Source organism: Scomber scombrus, chromosome 2 (genome assembly GCF_963691925.1).
Source record: "Scomber scombrus chromosome 2, fScoSco1.1, whole genome shotgun sequence".
Taxonomy (NCBI): domain Eukaryota; kingdom Metazoa; phylum Chordata; class Actinopteri; order Scombriformes; family Scombridae; genus Scomber; species Scomber scombrus.
Genome location: NC_084971.1, coordinates 779,335 through 804,068, shown reverse-complemented (window position 1 = coordinate 804,068; position 24,734 = coordinate 779,335). Strand labels below are relative to the sequence as shown.

Sequence of the window (24,734 nt, the reverse complement as noted above, 5' to 3'; positions counted from 1 at the left end):
CAAAATATATATATTATTCCTGCATACTTTCAGTTACAGACTCCATTCAAACGTCAAAATGTAGCCACAAGCCACAAGTGTAATTTAGTCTGGCTATGTTTAATGCTTTTTGATCTGCGGCCCCACATGTGCACCCTGTTCCTCTCCCATTCAATCCCACATCTCCATTCTGTCTGCCCATGATCTGTTGTCATGCTCTGCAGTCGTTAACTATCATGGCAACGACTGTGTGTGTGTGTATGCAGCTGGCTGAGCCAGGTTCATTTGTGGTCTTAGTGTGCCACCCAGTGGAGAAAACTTGTCATGATACCTGATAAGGAAGTTTTCTGATTCTAGTTCAAGTTTATTGACTGTATTATTATGATTTTAGATCTGTGCAGTCTGTCAACTATTTCACAGACATTGCTGTCAAAGTCTAGATCAAACACGAATTACATGAGCATGAACTACAAACATATCTACAGGTTTCACTGGAAATTCCTCTCCTGTTTGACTCATCAAAGTGGCAGTTCATTTCTGTTGCTCAGTCTAAATGTCTACACAGACAGAGAGAGAGATCCGGTGTGTAACGTGTATCTACTTATTGCAGTGTCCAATAAATGCCGGGTCTGAATGCGTCTGAATGCAACTGACGGAAACCTTTCCGCTTCGCCGCGGCCCGACGTGCACAAGGGGGCGAGGTCCCGCCCAACGCTGCTCGCAGCTTTAATTCTAATTGTTTTTATAAAGTGTTATCTATCTTCATTAATAAAAGAGTGCTCATTTAATTATATAACATTTTATATGTGAGTAAACATGGAAAATGTTATGAATGGTGTGATGTATGTCTGTAAAAGCCTATGGTAAATGCCTAAATGGCCAAGCATCACCAGAATATTTCCAAATTCATAGATCTACTCCTTTTGGGTCTAATTCCTTTGTTCTGTGTGTGAGCCAAGAGTTGGAGCTGACCAGATGATGTCAGAGTTTTAAATTAAAGTTAAATAAACAAGAAAAACACTTTTTATTAAAGGCAATGCAAAGAGGAGAAATGTGTGAAGGTGTTTCATTTTTTTTTAATCAAATGTACAATTTTTATCATGAGTAATATCATGAGTAATACCTCAAATGAAATCTGCACCTTATAAATGTCATTTAAGGCAGTAATGTAGCAGAGGTTCAGCAGGTTCTGTTGTTGTCATGATTTAAGGCAGCGGGTCCACTATGAAAACAAGTTCACTTTGTTTGTCATGCTCCTATATGCATAACACCTTAATGCATCATAGATGAGGGGTTTTTGGCTTATTTTTATTTCTTCTTTATTTGAATATCTGAATAGGTGTGTTAGCTGTATCATCACAAACCCATATGATGAAAACATAGAGCTAATCACTCCTGCCGTGCTGTCTCTCCATGAGCTCTGTGAGTCAGTGTGGTCAGGAAACAAAAGCTGAAGTGGAACTGCAGCACGTCGCATACTTTGGACCAGAAGTGTCCAGTGAGCCGCTGGAACAGCCAGTACTGAGCGAGCCAGTGATCCAGCAGCTTCAGGGCCACGAACCCGGAGCATGACAGCACGGCCAGCAGGAGGAATCCCCGCGAGCGACTGTCTCCGTGCACCAGCTGCACGCGGGCTCCTTTGTACAGTGCGAGGGCGACATGACAGCCCAGAGCTACCTCGAACCCCTGCGGGTGCACCAGCGCGAGGCCGTAGCTGAGGATGGAGCACAGTTCAAGCGCTGCCCCGTGCCACGCGCGCCACTTCCCCGGCCCGCTTTCAATGAAGCTGATCCACACCGGAACCCACGCGAAGATCGGTAAGGTAAACCACTGGTCAAGTACGGCGGGAGCGCGCCGCAGCACTGCCAGGCGCGTCCACTGCACAGGTGCGTAAAACAGGGCCATCAGTGCGAACACTTCCCTCATATACCTGCTCTGACTGGCTTCTTTGATGCTCCTGTGCTGCAGCAGCCAATACAGTCCCATGTAGATATAACCCAGGTTAACCAGGCAGTTAAAGGGCATCCTGAGGAAAGCAGGCATATCATCAACCGTCTTCTCTGCATAATGCTCATAAGACAGGTCCACCTCCACTTCATCGAACAGGTTGGTGTTAGCTAAGCTGACACACAGCACACACGGCACCAACACGTGCAGCAGCGCTGACTTCATCATACCTGCTGTTCTGTGTAGAAAGCTCCTACACTACTATGTCTGGAATGGTTGAAACAGCTTCCTCTTGTTCATTCTTCTTCTTCTTATCATTGTTTTTAGTGGCAGTTGGCAGCCAAAATGTCGCATTACCACCATCTACTGGATTTAAACTAAAATCTCCACTGATTAAATAAAATAAAATCCTTCCCCACACATTTGCCAGTCTGATATAACTTCTCTATTTGAAACCTAAAGCTTCTCTCAACAGCTGCTGCACTTTCTTTATTTCTTAAGAAACGTCCACAAAACCCAGAAATCTCCTTGATGCATCTACAATCGTGTCAATTTTTTTCTCAAATTTTCTTTGCAGCAGTAGTTAATTACCATTTCCAAAAAGGACACAAACTTCAACAATACGTACAAAAACCAAACTCACCATGTTTTTTGGCTGATTTGTCCTCCTTAGTTTCATGTTTCATATCACAATGACCAAACATGTAACAATTCACTGCAAAGGTTTGGGAACATACTGCCTTACTGAGTATGACCTGTGATCCAAAAACATTGATCAGGTAAGAACTCCTCCTCAAAATGAAGCAAAACAGATTAACATTATACTTTTCATTAACACTGTTGTAAACCTCTTCATTCTATAGCTGTCGATCACTTCTTTACACTTTTGAATCTCCTTCCATCCACTCTTTTAGCTTGATTGGAGCTTTCTTGCAGTGGAAGGATTTGAAAACATGCCATCCAAGCACCCAACACCAATACTTTCAAGGCAGGAGTCCAGATGAAAGAAAAAGATGGGAGATGAGAGGAGCAGACAGGACTCGGGAGCCAGATCAAATGGAAAGACATGGAAAGACGGAAGTTAACAACATAATGTTAAGAACATGAAAGTAAGATGTAGGTAAAGCACAACAGACAACAAAAGTAGCTCCTCAGTCTGAAAGAAGTCCAGAGTCCAGAAGACTTGTAATTCACTGAGACCTCCTCACAAGGTGCATGTAGTGACCAGAATGAAGCAGACATCAACATATATATAGTATACTGTATATGTGGGACATCAGCATAGATAGTATAGTATACTGTATATGTGGGAAGCATTCTAGCAGACAACCTAACAATGTAGGGTTTGTATGTGATGATTCTTCACAAAAAACACATCTGTGTACTTTAACTTTCTGGAGGATTATTTCCCTAAATATATAAATGATATAAGCACATACAGCCCACATGTTCTGGCCTGTGACAAAAACCTATGTTAAGGAACAGCTGTGATGTCCTGAATGGAGAGGACATACAATGTGTCAGTGAAGAGTCAGGGGCCAGGGGCCAACAGTTTAAGCCTTCCTATTTCCAATACATCCAGATACGGTTGACAGAAACTATTACTGTTACTTAGATAAGTAACATTGACTCTATCAGCTCTTATTTTAGCCATTGTTGTAGCTCAGCAGATTCAGTCATAGTTTCAGCATGAATATTACATCTGTATTGATCCCTGATAACAGGATTAGTAAAGATTCTCAATGTGTCACACTATCCAGTCTTAAACACAGATGATGTTTAAAAGCTCTCATCAAACCAACACCAACAGTGTCTGCATGTAGAGGGCTGAGACATGATGTGCTGTCATCAGTATACATGATACTGGTTTATTTAAAATCTCATACAGACACACAAAGTTTTCCAATCTCAACTTTTATTACAAACCAAAAATTAATTTACATCTATGAGAAAGACCAGTGTAAGGTGTGAGTGAGTCATCAGTTTGTGTGCTTGTTTCCATTGGTCTGTGTATACAGTATGTGTTGAAACTGGCTGGATGTATGTCTCTGAATGCATCTAATAGCTCTTGGTGGTCTCGTATGACTCGGGGAAAGGAAGGCTGACGTGTCCACTTCCAGCCACAAGAGGCAGGATTCCAGCATTGGGAACAACATTCCATGACAGTGTCAGAGTGATGTTCTTATTGGCCCTGGAGACAGACACACAGACATGACAGTCAGGTCAGTTACACAAAACGTTTTACTTAGATGTAACATTCAACTCAAGCCCACAAGGGCTCTTCCCTGATGTTTAGGTATTTGATCTTTTACGTGAAATAACAATGGTCTTAAAATCGTTACTCCATTATTGTAGCAAAACAGCTTGTGCACGTGCCTCCTCCATTATTGTGTAAGCAGTGTCTGTTTCATAAGCAAAATGCATGTCAAGGAGGAAAATATATTACAGATCATTTCAGGTCTTATTTTGAAAGTAACTCTGTCATTCACTCTGACTCAACTAGAGCTGCCCCAATTTTTCCTTACCATACAAATTAGCAATGCCAGTCAAACTGCTGAAGTCACTCCCTTATTAAAAAAAACATTTAAACCTGTAATAAAATATTAGGCCTGAATATAAGGTAACCCTGATTATGACACAATCACCCAACACCTGTTTTCGGAAAAATACTCTCTGAATAGAACTTACATCGTAGTATAATGACACTCACTAAATATTTTCTCTGGCAGCCACGATTATAATACTGCCTGTTTGTCTTTTTAAGCTCCTTATCATCTGAGACAGTGATATTCGGCAGCTTGATATATTCCATTTCTGCAATAGAGACGTTGGATTTGTTTTCACTCGTCATGAATGTATTTCCTCTTTGGCAGAAAAACATAAAACAAGCCTTCAGAAACTCCTGCAGGTCAAACTGAACTAACCAAACACTTTAAAGGCTGACTGGCTAACACACTCACTATAAACATACTGTAAGAGGATCACTAGCCTAGCATCATCAAGGCTGCAAACAACCATAATGTGTTTCTTTGTTTTTCTTTCATATATGGATGTATATTATTTAGGTAGAGGTAATCAATAGGCCTACAAGGCTTTTCTCCTTTCCCTTCACATTGATTTTTGTCTTGTTGCTTGTGTGTATTTGTTTGATTTTAACCTTTGCAAATAAAGTAAACTCCAATAAACTCAAAATCAACATAATACCTATGGTTTGCTACTAGATTTCATTCATGAGACATTTCATTAGTTCTTCTTACATTGTGGCCTCAGAGCCTGTTCAAAAAACTGTGTGAATAACTACTGTCCAGTCTGACATCTCATACTGTATCAGTAAATACTGATTGGCCCTTAAAAGATGAATCCATATGTTTCGATCGCTGCAGATCTTTCATTAAGCAACACTGTCAGGCCACATTTGACTTGTACATGATAGATATCAAAACCTGAACTGAAGATGCTGCAGACAGTGAGTGAGTGAGTGAGTGTGAGTGTGAGTGTGTGTGAGTGTGAGTGTGAGTGTGAGTGTGAGTGTGTGTGTGTGTGTGTGTGTGTGTGTGTGTGTGTGTGTGTGTGTGTGTGTGTGTGTCACCTGAGTCCGTTTCCATCATCAAAGAAGAAGTATTTGGACTTCATGTCTCTGAGGTTCAGTTTGGTATTTTCACCTCGAAGGACAATCTTATCCCACAGCACCACCTGGTTCAGAGCCTGACACACACAACATAACACAACATAAACATAAAGGCTTGGAGAATATGTTTAAGACGGTTAAGCAATACAATACAATAATACAATAAAATAAAGACTATCCCAGTACCAGATGCTTCAACTAAGTAGATCACATCCAGTTTAATAATGAGTTTCAGCACATATTGAGCAGATAAGTCTGCTCACTAACTCATCTGCTGCGGTTTGTGTTTCTGTACAAGACATCTTGATATCTGCACACTGCTGCTAACTAGCATTAGCTACCCGCCAAGTAAAGACAAAGTGTACAAAGCAGAATCTGGAAACTGTCCACTCGACTCCCAGCGATTTAACTCTGGCAGAGTCATTATCAGTGGAGTCATGACAGTCATGTAAACTGCAGCAGGTGAACATGTTATGTAATCACATCACAGTTTTACAGGACTCAAATCAGCTCATGTAGCAGCTAGCATCTATGTTACTTTTTGCTTAAAATAAGCTTTTAGTGCAATTTTAAAATCTACACATGGTGCAAAAAATACACATTCAAATTAACCAAATTAATTTGAGATATCACGCAGCCCTAATATCAGTCTAAGCTTAATGTGTGTGTGTGTGTGTGTGTGTGTGTGTGTGTGTGTGTGTGTGTGTGTTGAATACATACATTGCTCTTTGTGGCGTACTCTGCAGATAGATAGAGGAACAGCTGTTTAACATTCCAGTCAAAAATTGGCTGCAAATGTAAGAAAGGTTAAGGAACAATGAGAGTACAGACATGACCATGTATGTAGTCATCACACAAGGACCAATCCACCACAACATAAACTCAGTCTCTAATTATACAACTCGGATATAGGCCAAATTTCTTAGGACCTTCAGTGGAAAGTAAATATTGTATTAACTGCTCAGAGTGGAGGCTGAAACCTCAGAAATATACAGTGCATACAGACTTTGCTTTTTTGCAAAATTTGGATCGTAGATTACATTTTAAAAGGATAAACCAGCACTCCATAACCCAGAATGTTTATATGTTAAACATTTTCAGTGTGGCCCTTCTCACAGAGGCAGCAGATGCTCATTTAGTGTAAACATTTTTTTCCGAGACTTAAAGCAGCTAATGTAGCAGCTATCATCTATATTACTTTCTGAATAAAAATGAACTTTTTGTGCACACCCTACTATGTAGACATTTTACACCACAAAAATGTCAATTTATAGAATAAATTAAAATGCAGTTTGGCAAATTCCAAGTAGGCTGTCATGTGTCTCTTACTCAGGAGTGGCTTCTTTCTGGCCACTCTGCCATAAAGGCCTGATTGATGGAATTCTGCTAAGATGATACATACATCTCACTGATATTTACAGCAAACAGGATGCACCTGACCACAACTTGGAGTGCCACAGCAAAGGGTTTAAATACTTGTGTAAATGAAAGATTTCAGTTTTTGATTTTAAATACATTTCCAAAGATTCTAAAATCATGTTTTCACTTTGTGCTTATGGGTGCAGGTAAAAAGTGAAGGGATCTGAATACTTCAATACCTCAGTGGATGACATTTAAAAGAGGATCAATTATGCTTTTCCTAGTCCAAAAATAAAAATATAGAGCTGGAAATGACCATAATACATCTGCTTAAAATATACCACTGCCAATAGCCATAAATGTAAAGTAAAAGTAGAGAATCTGTAATTTGGTCAAACTGGCCCTTCAAAATAATACAATCTCATAACACTACTTGCATACAACCATACTCACAAACTGAGATGAGCTTACTGCTGAACATGACATCAAATTCAATTAATTCTGAAGAATAAAATAAAGAACAAAACAGTCATGCACGTGGAAATATGGCACTGAATAGTCAGGATTAGAACCTGGCAAACCAGTGCTTTACTACATCCCTAAAACTACAACTTAAAATGTACAGTGAAAGGGACAGATGGCTGCTGGTAAACATGGGACTGTAACACAGACACATGTTGTTCCTACATATACACTACACTATAGTAATGTGATGTTTGAAAAACAGTATTGAAAAGGATATCAACTGAGAGGTCAAAGGTGATGAAACCCAGATCACTGCGCTCTCTGGGTCCTGTGAAGTCATCAACATTCTTCCTGTTGAACAGAGAAGAAGGAAATGAACAGAGGAAGCAAGATTATGATGTTCTGCTTAGAATGAAAACATGTAGGATCTACTGTAGTGGCTCAAAATCATCTACACGTGTAGTTTATTTGTTAAAATGAATTACATTGTTGTAATGTAATCATTGACTCAGTGTTTAGATGATTTGAATGCTCTGTTGTCAGAACCATGCTGGAAGAGTTTGCTAAATTTGCTTTAAAAACAAAATGCACCTGTTTGAAAAACATCCCTGATCCGTTAGCAGTGTGTAAAGCCAGTTCTTACTGATGATTTCAGCAGTGCACTTATCTCATAATATAATTCATGCTAATATGATATCCCAGCTTTCTTGCAAATACCCAAACAATACTTGAATGTGTATTTAGTATTGCTGAGTATAATTCTGTGCTACAAAAAGCATTTAATTGAATCAAATAATCAACAAACCAAATGCATCATCAGGGTTGACTGACTCTACTGTTGTCTACACGGTAACGTTTCCTTCCTGCTCCCTGTGCTGCTTGTGTGCATTAGCCTAACTCAAATACAGTACTCACACATACATATTGCACTGAATGTTAACAGCTGTCACAAATAATTTTTGATAATGAATCTTACAGCATGACTTTAGCGACGTGGATGTCCACAGGAACTCTTCTGTCTTTGAATGCTGTTGTGATGAAACAGCCGAAAGTTAAGGCCGCCATGACGCTCAGAGAGAAGGCGAACAGAGAGTTAGCTCTGGACAGTACCGTATTCATCTTTAGATAGCGCTTATAAGACCAGGAATGACAAGAATACAGGTAGATGAATGTGACACAGTATGAGCGCTAGTTAGCTCTATGCACTGTACAAAAGGGAAACGTCACGTTGTGTGAATGTAAACGTATTTCCTGTTAGGCGTTTCAAAATATAATCAACGTACGTGCGAGAAACAAAAACGGCGATTCCTAAAGACCTTTACTCTCCTGCGTAGGAAAAGTGGATTTGCTTCCAGTTTGTGTCAACGGTACCTTGACGCAGCACCGAAAATAGGAAATGCATTCAAACGCTTGCGCTGAGTAAGCGGAAGAAGTAAAGGTTTTTTTTTTTCAATAACTTTATTCCTTACAGAGAAAAGACAAACACACGCAATAGAATTTAGAATAATAAATGGTCAAAATACTAGCTGTGTCCCAATCCCCAGTGTACAGTACATACATACATACATACATACATACATACATACATACATACATACATACACGTACGTACGTACATACATACATACATACATACATACATACATACATACATACATACATACATACATGTACATGTACATACATACATACATATATACATACATACATACATACATACATACATACATACATACACGTACATACATACATACATACATACATACATACATACACGTACATACATACATACATACATATATACATACATACATACATACATACATACATACATACACGTACATACATACATACATACATACATACATACATACATACATACATACATACATACATACAGTACATACACGTACATACATACATACATACATACATACATACAGTACATACACGTACATACATACATACATACATACACATACATACATACATACATACATACATACATACATACATACATACATACATACATACATACATACACGTACGTACGTACATACATACATACATACATACATACATACATACATACATACATACATACATACATACATACATGTACATGTACATACATACATACATATATACATACATACATACATACATACATACATACATACACGTACATACATACATACATACATACATACATACACGTACATACATACATACATACATATATACATACATACATACATACATACATACATACATACACGTACATACATACATACATACATACATACATACATACATACATACATACAGTACATACACGTACATACATACATACATACATACATACATACAGTACATACACGTACATACATACATACATACATACATACATACATACATACATACATACATACATACATACATACATACATACATACATACATACATACATACATACATACATACATACATACATACATACAATTTCAGTTTCATTTGGGATTTTAGTCTGACACCTAATGGTTACATTTTGTAGTGGTTGAGGATACATTTTATGGCAAATTGTCTTCCTTCCAGTGAATTAACAGTATTACCGTCATGTTTTTAGACCACACTTGTTGTAATCGAAGAATGAAGATTAAAGTTGCAGAATGAGCTTCTTCTGTCTCCATCCTTGACCAGGTGAACTCTGGTGGCTGCAATTCTTAATTAAACATCTTAACTATTTCAAACCTTTGGAATAGGAAGTTTGGTTTATTTCTTACTTATCTCCTATTAGAACACAGTTTGTCTGCTATAATGATGATACTACTACTACTACTGAAATGATACTACAACTGAGATGCTGATCACTGGCCCAGCTAGACTCCAGTTTGATCATGTTACACTTACTCTCAACAGCTATCTTATTCCACTTGGCATTCATTTTGATCCTTGCTTCTCTTCTGAAATCACCAAGACTACATTTGTTCACTTATTATCATTACATTGCTGAAATGTACTATTTCCTGTCCATGGCTGATGCAGAGACTCTGATACACGTCTTTGTTTCAACCAGATTTGATTACTGTAATGTTATATTTTCTGGCCTGCTAATTGCTAGTACTACACGTCTTCAAACATTTGCTAGAATTTTTACTAAAACAAGATCATTTGACCATGCTACACCAATTCTAGCCTCCCTTCATTGGTTCCCTGTAAATGTTAGATCAAACTTTAAGGTGCTTCTGATGACTTCCCACAAAAAAAATCCCACACAGGCAGCCATCTCTCCTTTTCTTATTTCTTTCTTTACCTTCATAACAATCTTTGCACAGTTTGATACAACCCATGGCTAAGTAATAGAACCAAGGTATCAGATCAGGGTTGAGTTAGTGTCATGCTTTTTCCATAGTCTACAGTCCAGAGTCCTTAAAAGCCCACACACCAAATACAATGGTCCAAATACAACAAATTCATTTACGATAACTGGAGGTTAAAGTAAAGTCTCCTGGTACATAGAACTGCTCTGAGAAATATGAAGGACTTGATTTTCCAAGTGAATTCACAGGATCCTCAAACATTTAAGTATGCGTTTGTAAATTAAGCTGCTATTTTCAAGCTATGCATGAAATTCAGACTGAGGCTGCTGACTTGACCTACTTTTAGGAGGCTGCTGTCAGAAGCTCCTATCTATATATACAGTTCAGCAGCAGATGCTTAAATTACATTGCTGTGTGTGTGTGTGTGTGTGTGTGTGTGTGTGTGTGTGTGTGTGTGTGTGTGTGTGTGTGTGTGTGTGTGTGTGTGTGTGTGTGTGTGTGTGTGTGTGCGTGTGTGCGTGTGTGTGTGTGTGTGTGTGTGTGTATGTGTAATACCAAATACATACCAAGCCTTGCTGAAGGAGAGTTGATAGGAGGACTGATATTGGTGATTTGGTGTTTATATGAGATTGGGTCAGTTGTAAGCGTGGTCCTCTTCAGGTAGCCTTCATTAAAGCAATTCCTCCCGCCTGACCATGATGATCAACTTTTATTGATGATCTTCACTCGTCAGAATAGACAAAAGGCCAAAAGTATGTCCCCAATAAATCTCTATACACTCAAGAGCTGAAATAATTAGATGATAAATCAAAAATCTACAGGCAACAATTTTGATTAATTATTTAAGTTGTTTTGTAAATGCAACATTGCCAAGGAATTACCAGTACTAAAGTCTCAAATTCTTATTATCTTATTTGCTCATTTTCCCAGTTGGCCATAATGATAAAATCAGATTTTTTTTTTTTTTTTTTTTTGTTACTGTTGGTTAGACAAAACAAGTCATGTGACTATGTTCACTTGTTCACTTTTTCCTGACATAATGAACAATCAATTGATTGTTAATGAAAATAGTTATCAGACCTATTGATGATGAAAATGATTGTTGTGTTGGATCTGGAAGGAGTACGTATCGGTTGTTTGTCCTAGTACTATGCAAACTACCAACCAAACAATAACACACGTATTGTATGCTACAGTGTCCCCAGTCAAGAAGGTCCAGCTGTCCTTACATGCTCTTGTATGCACTAGTTTCATTTCAGTTGATAGGTGCCATCTTTGAGTCTGGTATCCAAATCCTAGAATACATCCATACATTAATGGCTTTGTGGGGTTGGTAATCCAGCTTTAGATACATTTTTTGGGAAAATCACAGATCTAAACAATGTTAATGAATGAATACACCACCTCCAAAAAGCCATCATGGCTCGGAATTGGCACTGGCATTTTCACTACAGTGTTGTGATGAGGAGATCTAGTGGAATCTGATAACAGGTAAGACTTGATGTGATTCACAGTTAAATCCTGCCAGACTTCAAGGACGAAAATAGACGCTCTCATGTCCACACGTGGACGCGCATGTGAGATAGTCATGTGTGTTAAACACACCAACAACAAAGCCGTTCAGCCAATCACAGTGTTTCTGGCCGCCCTCCCCACTGGCTCTCCTGTCAGCTGGCTCTCGCTCAGCTGGTGCAGTGTTTGAGACGTAAGCGCGTGAGGTCCAGCCGTGGGAACATGGCAGAGGCTCCGTCTGTAGCTGCGGAGGTGTCCCGGAAAAGGGGCGCTGAGCCCGGCCCGCAAACTGAACATGCTCCGGAAAGGAAGAGGGCCTGCTGGGGCATTCTGACCAGCCAAGGTCGGTACACCTTTACAGTGAAGGATAAGAGCCCTGACTGTTGATTTGCATTAGTTTGCATAAGTAATGAAGTGGGCTGTATTTATGTGTACACTTACTGTTAGTAGCAACGATTATGAAATAGTTTTACTTTGCTTATTATTTCAATTTTATGCAACTTTGTACTTCCACCCCAAGAAATGAAGGGGGAAATGTTGTTCTTTCTATTCCTCTAAATTGAATTGACAGTTTAAATGAATAATTAGGCTGCTTTTCAGATGAACATATTTTACACAATATAACAAGCTGTTAAAATAGGCTACAACACACTGTTACAGATGAAACCAGGATTTTAAGTAGACTATTATTTTTCATACTGGGCTTTTAATATTAATGGGGTATTTTTGCATCACTGTTTTGGTACTTTCAGTTAAGTAAATGATCTGAATACTTCTTCCACTACAGGAGGTAAATATATGAAGGCCTAGATTGAATGATATAATCATGCAGGCACCCTTTAAAAAATTGTGTCAACAGGCTGTACTTTTTTTTTTTTTTAAATAGAAAATTGGCAACAAATAGAAAAATATTGAATAAACAGCTTGCACTAGTGGAGGTAATAAAATTAAGGAGTAGTCTACTAGATGGTGTGACTATTATCATTCACAGTAGGTCTCAGAAATAACAGGAGAAAATTAAGTAGATAATAGCAAGTTTTTACCCTCTAAATCCAAATTTCAGATTTTTATTAATTTCATCCCCATTAAGTTTTCTGTTGATCTTTTCATTACTTATACTGTATATGTATGTGGGCTAGTATGCGATTGCAAACTAATCTAGTAATATTTTTGATCATTTATTACATAATGAAACAAATCGAAACAGATCAATGTCCCATTCCCCAATGTTGTGAAACTGAGGACTTCATGCATATGTTCTTGTTCTTATTGGTATACTACAAAAAGACCGTCCCAAATGCCCATTGCTCAAACCAAATACACACTTGCCTGCTCAGGACAGGCAAAGTGTTTTTAGCTGCATCAACAGCAGCAAAGCAAAGGAGCAGATAAGACCCTTTAATATCTTTACTTAAATTTAGCTACTGCTTTTTAGTCATATGTGTACTGGAAATATCAACATCAAATATTGACTGGGCAGAAATGAAGACAACTGATAATTGGACTAATGCAGTGAAATACATACAGTTGCTATTATAGTCCTCTTTTTTTAAGGGTGCCTGTAGGACCACAGCGTCCATCACTGCTGTGGAGGCTTACAGCTCACATGTCCTGACCATGCGCAAATTATTGATGAACAGCGAGACTTGAAGTGGCAGAGAGAAAAGGTGTGTGGGTGGGACACAGAAAGAGGGTTCAGTGGGAGTGAGAAAACACTAAAAGTAGGGGATCTGTTTGTTATTCAGACTTCAACATTACACAGGAAAATATTGTGAGACAATATCAATTTGTTCACCATCTCAGATTTGATAGTTTATACTAAGCTGACTATCCTGGTTATATGTCTGGTTGTTGTAGTCCATTGTGAACAATCAAATCACTGAGCAGGACAGGTGTGTAGGAAATGTCTTGTGAGGAGCTGCTGTGATGAGAGGTTAGGACGCTGACTGTTCCAGACCTTTGTAGTGTGTCTCTTCTCTTCCCTTCACGTCCTGTCTGCTCTTTACTGTCAACTCAAATAAAGGCATAAAATGCCCTAAAATATTCCTGAAGTCTGTTTCTGAATGGATGGAGATCAATGGACCAATCATTGACAGAATTGGGCTTCTCTGTTATGTACTCTGTATCTATAATACTGAGTCTGCAGGTGCACTCCTTATCTGCTTTCAGTTTCAATACATAAAGAGAAATGTATAATTTTTCTGTAACAATTTTTGATAAGAATCCCTTTGTTACATGGGCGGCAGAGTAAACCAAGTGCAGACACACAGGCAATGAGACGGGGACACAGTAGGACAAGGTTTTCATTTAAGCAGGGGAATCTAGTACTGGTTGCTGGGAATAGGAGCAGGTCTGGAGCAGAATTTGTGGAAGCTAGGTAGAGCAGGGACTAACGAGACAAGGGACAGGACACAGGGGAGGGACCAGGACAGACTAGACTGCAGGGAACAGGAGAAACAATGTGAGAACAGGATACAGGCAACAGCAAAAAAAAAAACCTCAGGATAAATATAGGAAACAAATGGCTTAAAGAGTCAACTGACCAGTGCAGAGGCTACAATGCAGCAGTGTGGATGTTGCAGTGCTGAGTATAAGTAGAGGTTTCTCCACTGACGGCGAGTAACAATAAAAAATAGTACAACACCAATCATTTATTTACAAATTAAGGAGAAAGAACTGTACTTACACTAAAAGAGGCTGATCATGTTAATAACTGACATGTAAGTAAAAAGAAAGTAAAAAACCAAGGTAGTCTATGAGCAACAGCACATACACACACACAGAGATGCACTGGCTACAAGTCCTTTCTGGTCTTTTATTCTGGGTGCTGCTAGAAACACCTATATACTATATACTATATATATATATATACATATATACACTATAACAGTAGCCTGCATCTCTTGCTTTGAGTCACCATGGCCACTGCTGGAATCAGAGATGACGGACAAACATAAGAACTGAATCCTCCAGCTTCCCTGCCCTCCTTGTGAGTTCTGTACACAATGCATGAGTCATTGACAGAAAGGCTACAGTTTGTAGACTATGAAACATTATTAAAACACAAAGTCCTACCTTAGTAAGGTAGGCAATGAGCTACAACATAACCAAAACAAGCCATCCTCCGAGCTGGATGGATAAAACTATCTACAGCAGGTGTTGGCTTTTTGCTGGTGAGGAAACTGTTTAACAGGTTGTTCCCAATTGACTGGGGAATTAAGTTATTATTATTACATTTCAAATAAATGATTAAAAGCATATGGTCTTACATCTTCCCAAAAATATGGTGATGTTATCACACTTGGTACCATGTAACCTGTCTTTTAAAGCAGAATGTGAAAATGGATGAATGTTGTCAGGGCATAAACCCAATGATCTGTTGATCTTTACAAATCATCATCAATTAACAAAGGCAGAGCTGTCATGACACTTCTAATATTGCCTAATAATAATAATATACTGGTCCTGCAATAAAGTGACAACATGCAGTCTTGTGTAAACAATCATAGAAAATAGAGGGACATTAACAAGTCGTGAAGACAAATGTATAAAGGGAAGAAAATACTAGAAATTATTTAAAGAGAGAAAAATGATGTGTCACAAAGATAAAGAGGATAATATTGAGACAGGTAGTTAATGTGCCAAATAAAGGAGGGGTAGAAATGCCCTCTGTGGCCATCTCTGTTGATGCTGTTGCTGATGACCTTTTCAAAATGGCTGCTGCACTGTTCCACCCAGAGGAAGCCAGGGACAGAAATGACCTCATTGGTCATTTTAATATGTGACGGCAGGATGGGGTTCAATGGCTGAGGCGATGAGCAACACTGTGGGCCTGCTGGTTAAGCAGATTAGTTCCATCAGTTAGTTCTACCTGTGATACAAGCAGCCAGACATCTATCCAGCTAGTTACTCAGTTAGCTAGTAAGCAAGTTAGTGGTTATTTTTAGTTTCAGTTGCAGTCTGTTGTCAGTGTTCAGTGTGGCTAGCTAGTAACATGATCTTCCAGTTTAACAGACTCGACATAAGGACAAACAGGAGGTGTGGACGGCTTTTCACTCCTGCTTTCATTTAAAATGTCTTATATCTACCAGTGGTTGGATGGACCATGGGGAGACGGAGATATGGGTGTGTTGTAGATATGATATGTGTTTATGTGGTGTATACTGAAGTGTAGCTACTTCTGTCACACCTGTTGAGACCAAAATATAACCACAAGGAGCAGTGCTGACATCCTGCTTCAGCTTCTGTTATATGTAGATATTTTAGGCCTTTAGTCATGTTCTTTTTGCTTATAGATAAATAAAATCCTGGTGGCAAATTAAAACCACCTGCAAATTGCCGCTGCTCATTGATCTCAGTCACTGTGTCCACGGCTGTCTGCTACAGTGTCAGAAAATGCCAATAGTCCAAGCAGGTGACGTGTTCATATCATTTGTTTTGTTTGTATGAACAAACAGGCAGTAACCAGTGTTTGCTTAATAAATGATAAGCAGTGAACTGACTCGAACAAGTTGTTGACTAATCATTTCAGCACTAAAAACGAGATCTTTGTGGTCCACTTTTAATGTGACTGACATTCATCTAGATGTCTAAATATTTATGATATAGTTGTTGTAGCAGAAAAACAATAAAATGGTGAAACATTTTTTTGAAATGTGAAGCTATTGCAATTATATGTTGTGAAAATCAGTAAAGAAATGATGTACTTGGTACAACTGAACCTGGAGCACTTGCCTTCATAGTTGGTATGTCAGTATCCTGGAAATCATGACTGCTAAGCAAAAGATTCTGTGCCAGGTGAAAAGGATCATTTCTGGATATGTACGCTGTCAACCAAAACATTTTGTGTTGTGGCTGTTTACTATTCAATGTCCAACATCAGACAGTTCACTCAGTGTCTCTCTGTCTGTTGTTCCAGGGTCGTGGGCAGATCGCTCCCCTCTTCATGAAGCAGCTTCTCAGGGTCGATTGCTGGCGCTGCGCACTCTGCTGGCCCAGGTAATAACTACACACAGAGAAAAGGACGTCATTTGAATGCGTATTGCATTATTTTAGATTCTTAATGTTGACTACACAGTTGACAACATTGCACATGAACAGGGGGTCATTTCAGAAATGTGGGGGACAAAAGGTGTGTGTGTGTGTGTGTGTGTGTGTGTGTGTGTGTGTGTGTGTGTGTGTGTGTGTGTGTGTGTGTGTGTGTGTGTGTGTGTGTGTGTGTGTGTGTGTGTGTGTTTATTGTGTGTTTATGTGTAGCAGTAGATAGACCAGAGACACACTAAATTTTTGTGGAGTAACTATAGTTTGTTTGAACCACAGGGTGGCAGTATAATTCAAAACCCAATCTGCTCACTAGTGCTTGTGGGATTACATACAAGCTTTTTCGTTCAGTTACCCAAAACTACGAGTGTACAGGACAGTAACAGCAAGCTGCCAATAGGAATGTGAACATCGTTGTGGCACATGTTCCATGCCCAAATCCATATTTAACAATAAATAAGAAAAATACATAATTTTCCTACTGCTTAACAAATGAACAAGAAGGCATACTGTTGTGAAAATGTAATTCATAGCCTAAATAAGCTTTTGAAGCACATTAGTTACAGCACTGAAACAATTGTACTGGTTGCAATGTGCACTGTATGCATTTGATTTGAGTATCAATGTCCTCTTTGATTGGAGTAAAATATAAATATTTTTCCAGTTTTATGTTTGCTTGCTTTATTTTACCAAATGTCTTAGGCACGGTCACATGACCTGAGGTGCACTTGCTGCATTTCAAAAAACTGAAAAGTTTCCATCTCAGTGTGCTGTGGACATGTTCAAAAAAAACAGATGGATCACAGCGAATGTGCACCATGACAGCGTTGCTCTTGTTTTGAGTGCCCTTGTCGCGTGTCTCCATCATAAATAATCAATTTGTGAAAGCAAAAGATCCAACATCTGAACAGACCTATAGAGTGAATGGCAAAGATTGAGAGATCTTTTTACTGAAAGTAATGCAGTGTAGAGGCATATAGGGGCCACTCGCTGTCTGCTTCAGTTCAACACTTTATAAATTAAGGTCTTCTTCTTTGTTTTTTGTGTAGTAAAACTGGGCAGCACCACCCTCATCACTGCTCTGGTGGTAATGGTCATGGCTCCAGCCAAAAACATAAATATGTACATAAATGACAGGTTCATGGGATGCAGAATAGACAGGCTCTTCTAGACTTTCCAAATGTTATTGGGCTGCATGGATCAAATTCTGACAGTGAAACAAGTCACTTCATGGGGGCTGTGACACTCTGTCGTTAGTTACACCCAGGTAACTACTATTTACTCTCACTACCAGAAGGGGGAGACAAAAGTTTCACACTGCAGATATAAATTATTTTGCCTTGTTATGTACAGATTAGCAAATTATCAGTTTACCTAAACATTATCAAGTGGCATTGACAATACACTTTTGTTTTCACTGAGGACAGCTGGTTGTCTATTGTGGTTGGTAAACTGCTCTGGATGTTAATAAATTGACTTTGCCTTTGTATTAGCACTGACTGCATCTGCTGATACCAAGTTCTCAGGCTGGGTAACCAAGCTGCATTTGGAGACGGCAACTCAAGTGACAAACAGGACAAATATCAGGCTTGGACTGAGTTGGAGTTGGGGTCCTGCCCAAAACATGAACTGCATGGATTGGGTAGTGAATGACGTTAAAGATAAGGGGGCTATTAGTGTCTCTCATCATTATTTATTGCATATCACTAAGGTCGGTTGGAAAAGTGCCCGGCTATCTTAAAGCAGAACTTGATGTAGATGCCTCGGTTGACAGAGACCAGGATCAACCTTCTGATGGGAACGTTCCACAGTAAGACTCCCATAGTGTGGAGTGTTTACATCCTTTAATGGAGAGAGGAGCTGCAGAATTGTTGTTGCAACAACAGCTCTTTGGATGGGCTTGAATTGACCTAACGCTTCATATGTTGTCATGTATAGGTGACCAGAGGATGTTGGAGATATGGTTCAACAGGTTGGAGGGCTGACAGAAATGGGTTGCTATGACATGCAGTTTTGTATGCCATCAAACAGTCAACAATGGTTGATTAAGTAGTTAAAGGAGTTATTGACACAGACACAAAGAACTATTTCAGAAAAACTCTAAACAGTCACTTTGAAGAGTACTGGGTTCAGCACTGAACTTATTGAGGCTTGGTCCAGGACTGACAACAGGCAGGTGAGGGCTGGAGCTAGAGGCAGGAGTCAAGGCAAAGGTCCGGAGAGAGAAACAGGTATTAGTACACCAATATACCCAACAGGACAGACTGAGTAATGGCTGGAGAGAGACTGACAACGGAGCTGCATCTACAATCTGGTGAGAATCTGAGAGTTTGAGCTTGGTCTAAGTAGTGAGCAGATGATTAGATTATTGATGGCAACCACACACCTGACGCTAACCCTGAAACTCACACACAGGGAGAGAGACACTAGTGGGCGGAGAGCACAAAAGGTTATTTTAATGAGAAAGATGAAGATGTTGAGATGGGAACACAACAGGCCAGACTCAGACAGGTACTTACAAATGTGTTTCCATCACTCAGCAGTAGGCCATTAGAGGCTCTGTTAACTTGGCTCAGGAGATAGGGTGTCAAATGAACCTGTGGACTGTCTTGGTCAGTGTTATTAAACTGAATGACTGCTCATGATTGAAATTGTTTTTCCATGTTACAAAATGTAATTAATTAAAACTGTTTCTCAAAAGTGTCTTTTTATGGTTTTTCCACCTTTGATTAATTCTACAATCAATCAAAATTTGGAATTTTACTTTTTGATAAAAGAAGAATAACACAGTTATTTTATTATATTTTTTAACAGGCAAGACATTACGATATTCATGTCTCATACATTACTCTGAATTTCATTACTAAACCTCTAAATATGAGACCGAAAGCTATTTTCAATTTACTAAAAATAACCAGTAGCTTACAAGCTTTGTACCAAATACCATTTAAAATGCAATTCTTGGTAATGTTTCCTTCCTCGTCAGTAAGAGATGAGTCAAATTCACGTCTGTTTCAATTTGAGGTCACAAAAGTACAAATGGTGTGTGTTACACTGTGACACAGTATTGTAAGTGAGAGAAGACCAAATTATACTTCTATGGAAAATATGTAAAATTCAAGCAGTGTCACTGAGTTACAGAATGGGAACTATTCAGCTTGTATGTGAGACATTTTGCATGATTATGTGTTTCCTGTTTCACATAAATAAGTAATCTATTCTTAATCATGGCTATAAAAACTTTGTGCTCTGATAATGTTTGCCTGTTCTTATTGGTGAACATTAAAACCAGTATTACATAAAAGCAAGATGTCTTTTTCATACTAGACCAGAATTCATGCCATGAAGAGAGAACTCTGGATAATGTGACAGTATTCCAACTTATCAACACTACAATGTCAATGTCAATGTCAATGTCATCTTTATTTATATAGCACATTTAAAACAGCCATGGCTTACCAAAGTGCTTTACAGTAAAATAAGCAGAAACAATAAACAATAATTTCCTCAAAATTCATTCAAATCCGACAGTGATTAGAACAAGGCAATGTGCCTCTCATCTAATGTGTGCTTTTATTTTCAGGGCTACCACGCCAACATTGTCACCATCGACCATGTGACCCCTCTACATGAAGCCTGCCTGTCAGGACATGTTGCCTGTGTCAGAGCATTAATACATGCTGGAGCTTATGTAAATATTCTTCTTATCATCAGCATTATTATATCATTTCTGTGTCGACCATCTGGCACATTAGCAGTATTATTAAACCACTTCTGAGTGTCACTTGTACTTATGCATCATTTGTATAGCTACATATATGTAGCTAAGCTATACAGGTTCATATAGACTGTTAGTTTTGCTCTAATCAGTCTGTGTGTTTACAGGTGAATGCTGCTACCATTGATGGTATAACTCCTCTGTACAACTGTTGTGCCTCTGGGAGTGTTGGTTGTATGGATATTTTGCTGCAGAATGGGGCACACACAAACACACCATACACACACTTCCCCTCAGCTCTGCATGAAGCCTGCAAGAGAGGTAAATACAAGGAGCAGGAATTTAGTGTCCAGAATATAACTGAACAGTCCAGTAAGCAGCGCTTATGTGTGGCTATATTTGGATCTCTAGTAACCAGATTTTGGTTCATTTGTATGAAGTGAGTAACTTTTGCATGGTGGCATTATAAAAAGATAAATCAGATCAGTCAGGGGAGCTACACCTGAGAGGTCATGTTGTTGTAATCTCTAACTACAATAGAAATGGTGAAAACATGTATAAGATAATGTCTTTCTTTAAACGTGTGTGTGTATGTAATAGGTAACAGCCAGTGTGTAGAGTCCCTGCTGTCTCATGGAGTAGATCCAGATTATGAAGTATCCCATTTGGGCTCCCCTCTCTACGTGAGCTGTCTACACCGGCACACAGCCTGCTCAAAGATTCTGCTGCACAGAGGTGTGTCTGCTGGATTCTACTGCACACAGGAACACACACACACATTTCCCAGGTAAAATGTTGATAACACAAAATATTACATAGCGTCTTCCTGTCCAGCTGCACAGTGAGATAGCGCATAATGCTGTTATACGCTTGTTATTACACTCTTTTGCCATATGACTTCTTTTCTTCTGATTGGGGGCTCTAATTAGAGCTCAAATCTTCACCATTAAAGACAAATATGATCCAACATCCCTCTTCTTTAAGTAGGGGAGAAAAGTCAGAGAGCTGATGCATCTCAAGCTTCCAAACACAGCCATTATAATTGATCCATCAGAGATGAGAAGACTGGCCATAGACTATTACAGTGGCCTGTGACTCTGGGTCTGTCAGTATGTTCCTGGAGAGACTGCCTCAGCTGACAGAACCACAGACAGTTTCGCTAGATTCCATCATCTCCTTTGATGAGATGTCTGCAGCAGTCCAGCAACTAAGCTGTGGCTGTTTCCCACAAGTGTTCTACAAGTGTTTCTGGACTCTGCTGGGAAATAACCTGTTAAAAGTATTCAGACTGTTTCAACTCTGAAACTCTGGATGTTCAATGCATCGCCATAATAACTGAATTCTAAAACTCATGTTAGTATCCATTGTAATGTTTGTGCTCACAGCCAAGTTAGTGTTTTTACATTTGTATAATACAGCATTAAACTAAAGGTGCGATGCTGACCACCCACAACAACTAAAGATGATACTACAACCCAGAACAGCACTAACATGCAGCTACCATTCTATTCAGTTTTTTATTTATTCCTAGTACATTACCTCTTCCATTTCCACCTATCACAGTCTCTGAGAAGCAGTGGTTACTTAAACATGTCTATTTTCAATCAGTAATTCTGTACAGGATATGTTACACATAGGAGCCGTTTCTCTGTAGTGTAGTGCAGGTTGTGTCCCAATTCCAATTTTCCAGTTGGCATTAGAACACAAGTAGGCTTGGTGAGATCTTACACAGACCCAAATAACCGATTTACCAGTGAGTAGTTGCTTTTTACCTCGTAGTTAGTTGTACAAGTCTGTGATGAACATACCAGTTTTTGGTTTCCTGTCCTGCAAGCTGTAGGGTGTTTCTTTCTTTCTGGTCTGGTGAGAAATGTGTGTTCCACTGACCTGTGCCTACCATGTCCTGTCACACATGCCCCCAAAATATACAACCCTGCGCAGATGCACCAACTGCCAACCAGCCACCCAGTGCCCAAAAGAATACTGCAAGAAAATGACATGCCCACATGTGGCTCAGCTGTCCCAGGCTATGTTGTAGCAGTGGCTCACTGATGTAGGAAAAATGTTAGAGGAGGGAGTTTTCAGTTTTGGTCCCAGACTCAGTGCTGCAAAGATGTGTCTCCGTGGTTAATTATTTGATAGATCAGGCCAAAATGAGCATCTGGCTCAATAGGAGGAACAAAAAAAAAGGAAGTGGGTCTTCTAAAACAGAGTGTAAATATTACAACATGGTGTCGAACCTCTTCTCTTCTCTTCTTTTCTCTTCTGTAGGAGCCAATGTTAATATAGGCAGAGGAAATGACAGCCCTCTCCATGCAGCTGTCAGACAGGACAGTGATGATCAGGTGTCAGTGTTACTGGACAACGGAGCTGACATCAACCTCAGAGACAACAACAACCAACGACCTGTGGAGCTCGCACCTCCAGGTGGAAAAACACAACAGCTGCTAAGGTTATTTGAAGGTACTTCTACTATCTTCTACTGCAGTGATTCTAGTGATGCTTAGAAGCAGTTAAAATTCAAGCTGAGCTGCATAACAGTAAGAGGAACTCATTCTCTCTATCTCTCTCTCTCTCTCTCTCTCTCTCTCTCTCTCTCTCTCTCTCTCTCTCTCTCTCTCTCTCTCTCTCTCTCTCTCTCTCTCTGTCTCTCTCTCTCCCCCTCTCTCTCTCTAGTTTCACCGAGGAGTCTCTCCCAGTTGTGTCGTCTCCAGATCAGGAATCTGCTTGGTCGATCCAGAGAAAAACTTCTCCCCCTCCTCCCTCTCCCCTCCCGCCTTACTCACTACCTGGAGCACACATAGGATAATGGGCACACCTGCCGCATGACAGTGAAAAACAACTGAAACACAGATGCCATGTCTTGAACTTTTAAATATTTACCACATTTCATGTTAACATATCATAACTGTGGTTTAAACTGTATAGAGGAGTTTGACTACTACAACATCATCACACTAAACAATACTGAACATTCACTCCGGTGCACTCACTACTCTGGGACGTTGCCTTTGTGTTCCAAAATTGCCACAATTTTATTTTAAAGTTTTATTTAATAGGACATGATACTTTTCTTTGTATGATATTGTATTGACAACTAATCTCAATTTAGAGCTCATTCTGGCACAACTTCATTTTGTGAATATTGGACATTATTTACATTGTAAAAACTGTCCCTCAAGTATCTGTATGTATATATAAAAAACATTAAATAATCTGTGATGTGAACTCAGTGACCTCTCCAGCAGGCAGCCAGTGTCACAGCAGTGAGCATGAATGAGGGTTACACTTTAGGTTTGCTAGTGGCCTGTTTATCTGAATGCATCTCAGTCTCTACACTGTTTATGTATTGTGTCAACAGTTTTAAAAAGTAATTTATCAAGAGAATCATTGTGTGAATGATAAATTGTGGTTGACTGCAGGATTAAAAACACATTTAGTGAGTGGTTTTGGAAGACTCATCCAGGCCATAAACTACAAATTATTTTACTGTGATGTTTGATGTATTATTAAGGGATGTTTTCCTAAAGCATTTTGTCTAATGCTTATGTGTTAAATGATGTCTGAGAAGTGACAGACTACTGTTAGGTCTGAAGATGTGCTAAAATGTACTGAACACACCTAATGTCCAAATGCTCATCCTGCAATATTCTCATTGTGTTGAAATTATCATCAGAATTGACATGGACAACTCTCTACAACCATTTATTGTTGTTATTATAATTCTTTATTTATATTAATATATTTTCCCACCTCCACACTGCCT

General features: G+C 39.1%; 3 protein-coding genes across 3 annotated transcripts; 1 reads left to right on the top strand and 2 right to left on the bottom strand.

Annotated features, from left to right (window-relative positions):
• Window positions 1-1,087: 1,087 nt before the first annotated feature.
• Window positions 1,088-2,211, bottom strand: tmem187 (transmembrane protein 187). Its single transcript, XM_062435847.1, has one exon. It carries the CDS (start codon window positions 2,152-2,154, stop codon window positions 1,369-1,371), a length of 786 nt encoding a protein of 261 aa, XP_062291831.1. The 5' UTR covers window positions 2,155-2,211; the 3' UTR covers window positions 1,088-1,368.
• A 1,613-nt stretch (window positions 2,212-3,824) lies between these two features.
• Window positions 3,825-8,752, bottom strand: spcs3 (signal peptidase complex subunit 3). The gene is made up of 5 exons (XM_062428105.1): window positions 8,355-8,752; window positions 7,656-7,729; window positions 6,275-6,351; window positions 5,516-5,631; window positions 3,825-4,117 (listed from the first exon to the last, which is right to left on the bottom strand). Exons 1-5 carry the CDS (start codon window positions 8,495-8,497, stop codon window positions 3,985-3,987), a joined length of 543 nt encoding a protein of 180 aa, XP_062284089.1. The 5' UTR covers window positions 8,498-8,752; the 3' UTR covers window positions 3,825-3,984.
• Window positions 8,753-12,409: 3,657 nt separating this feature from the next.
• Window positions 12,410-24,712, top strand: asb5b (ankyrin repeat and SOCS box containing 5b). Its single transcript, XM_062428104.1, has 7 exons — window positions 12,410-12,553; window positions 17,129-17,208; window positions 20,834-20,941; window positions 21,136-21,289; window positions 21,569-21,703; window positions 23,240-23,431; window positions 23,645-24,712. Exons 1-7 carry the CDS (start codon window positions 12,433-12,435, stop codon window positions 23,770-23,772), a joined length of 918 nt encoding a protein of 305 aa, XP_062284088.1. The 5' UTR covers window positions 12,410-12,432; the 3' UTR covers window positions 23,773-24,712.
• Window positions 24,713-24,734: the final 22 nt, after the last annotated feature.

Coding starts and splice junctions, on each gene's coding strand:
- tmem187 (XM_062435847.1), bottom strand. CDS start 2,154: ATGATGAAGTCAGCGCTGCTGCACGTGTTGGTGCCGTGTGTGCTGTGT.
- spcs3 (XM_062428105.1), bottom strand. CDS start 8,497: ATGAATACGGTACTGTCCAGAGCTAACTCTCTGTTCGCCTTCTCTCTG. Junction 6,352..7,655: donor CACCTTTGACCTCTCAGTTG/ATATCCTTTTCA, acceptor AACCTTTCTTAC/ATTTGCAGCCAATTTTTGAC. Junction 5,632..6,274: donor AGTACGCCACAAAGAGCAAT/GTATGTATTCAA, acceptor TGTGTGTGTCAG/GCTCTGAACCAGGTGGTGCT.
- asb5b (XM_062428104.1), top strand. CDS start 12,433: ATGGCAGAGGCTCCGTCTGTAGCTGCGGAGGTGTCCCGGAAAAGGGGC. Junction 17,209..20,833: donor TGCGCACTCTGCTGGCCCAG/GTAATAACTACA, acceptor TTTTATTTTCAG/GGCTACCACGCCAACATTGT. Junction 23,432..23,644: donor GCTGCTAAGGTTATTTGAAG/GTACTTCTACTA, acceptor CTCTCTCTCTAG/TTTCACCGAGGAGTCTCTCC.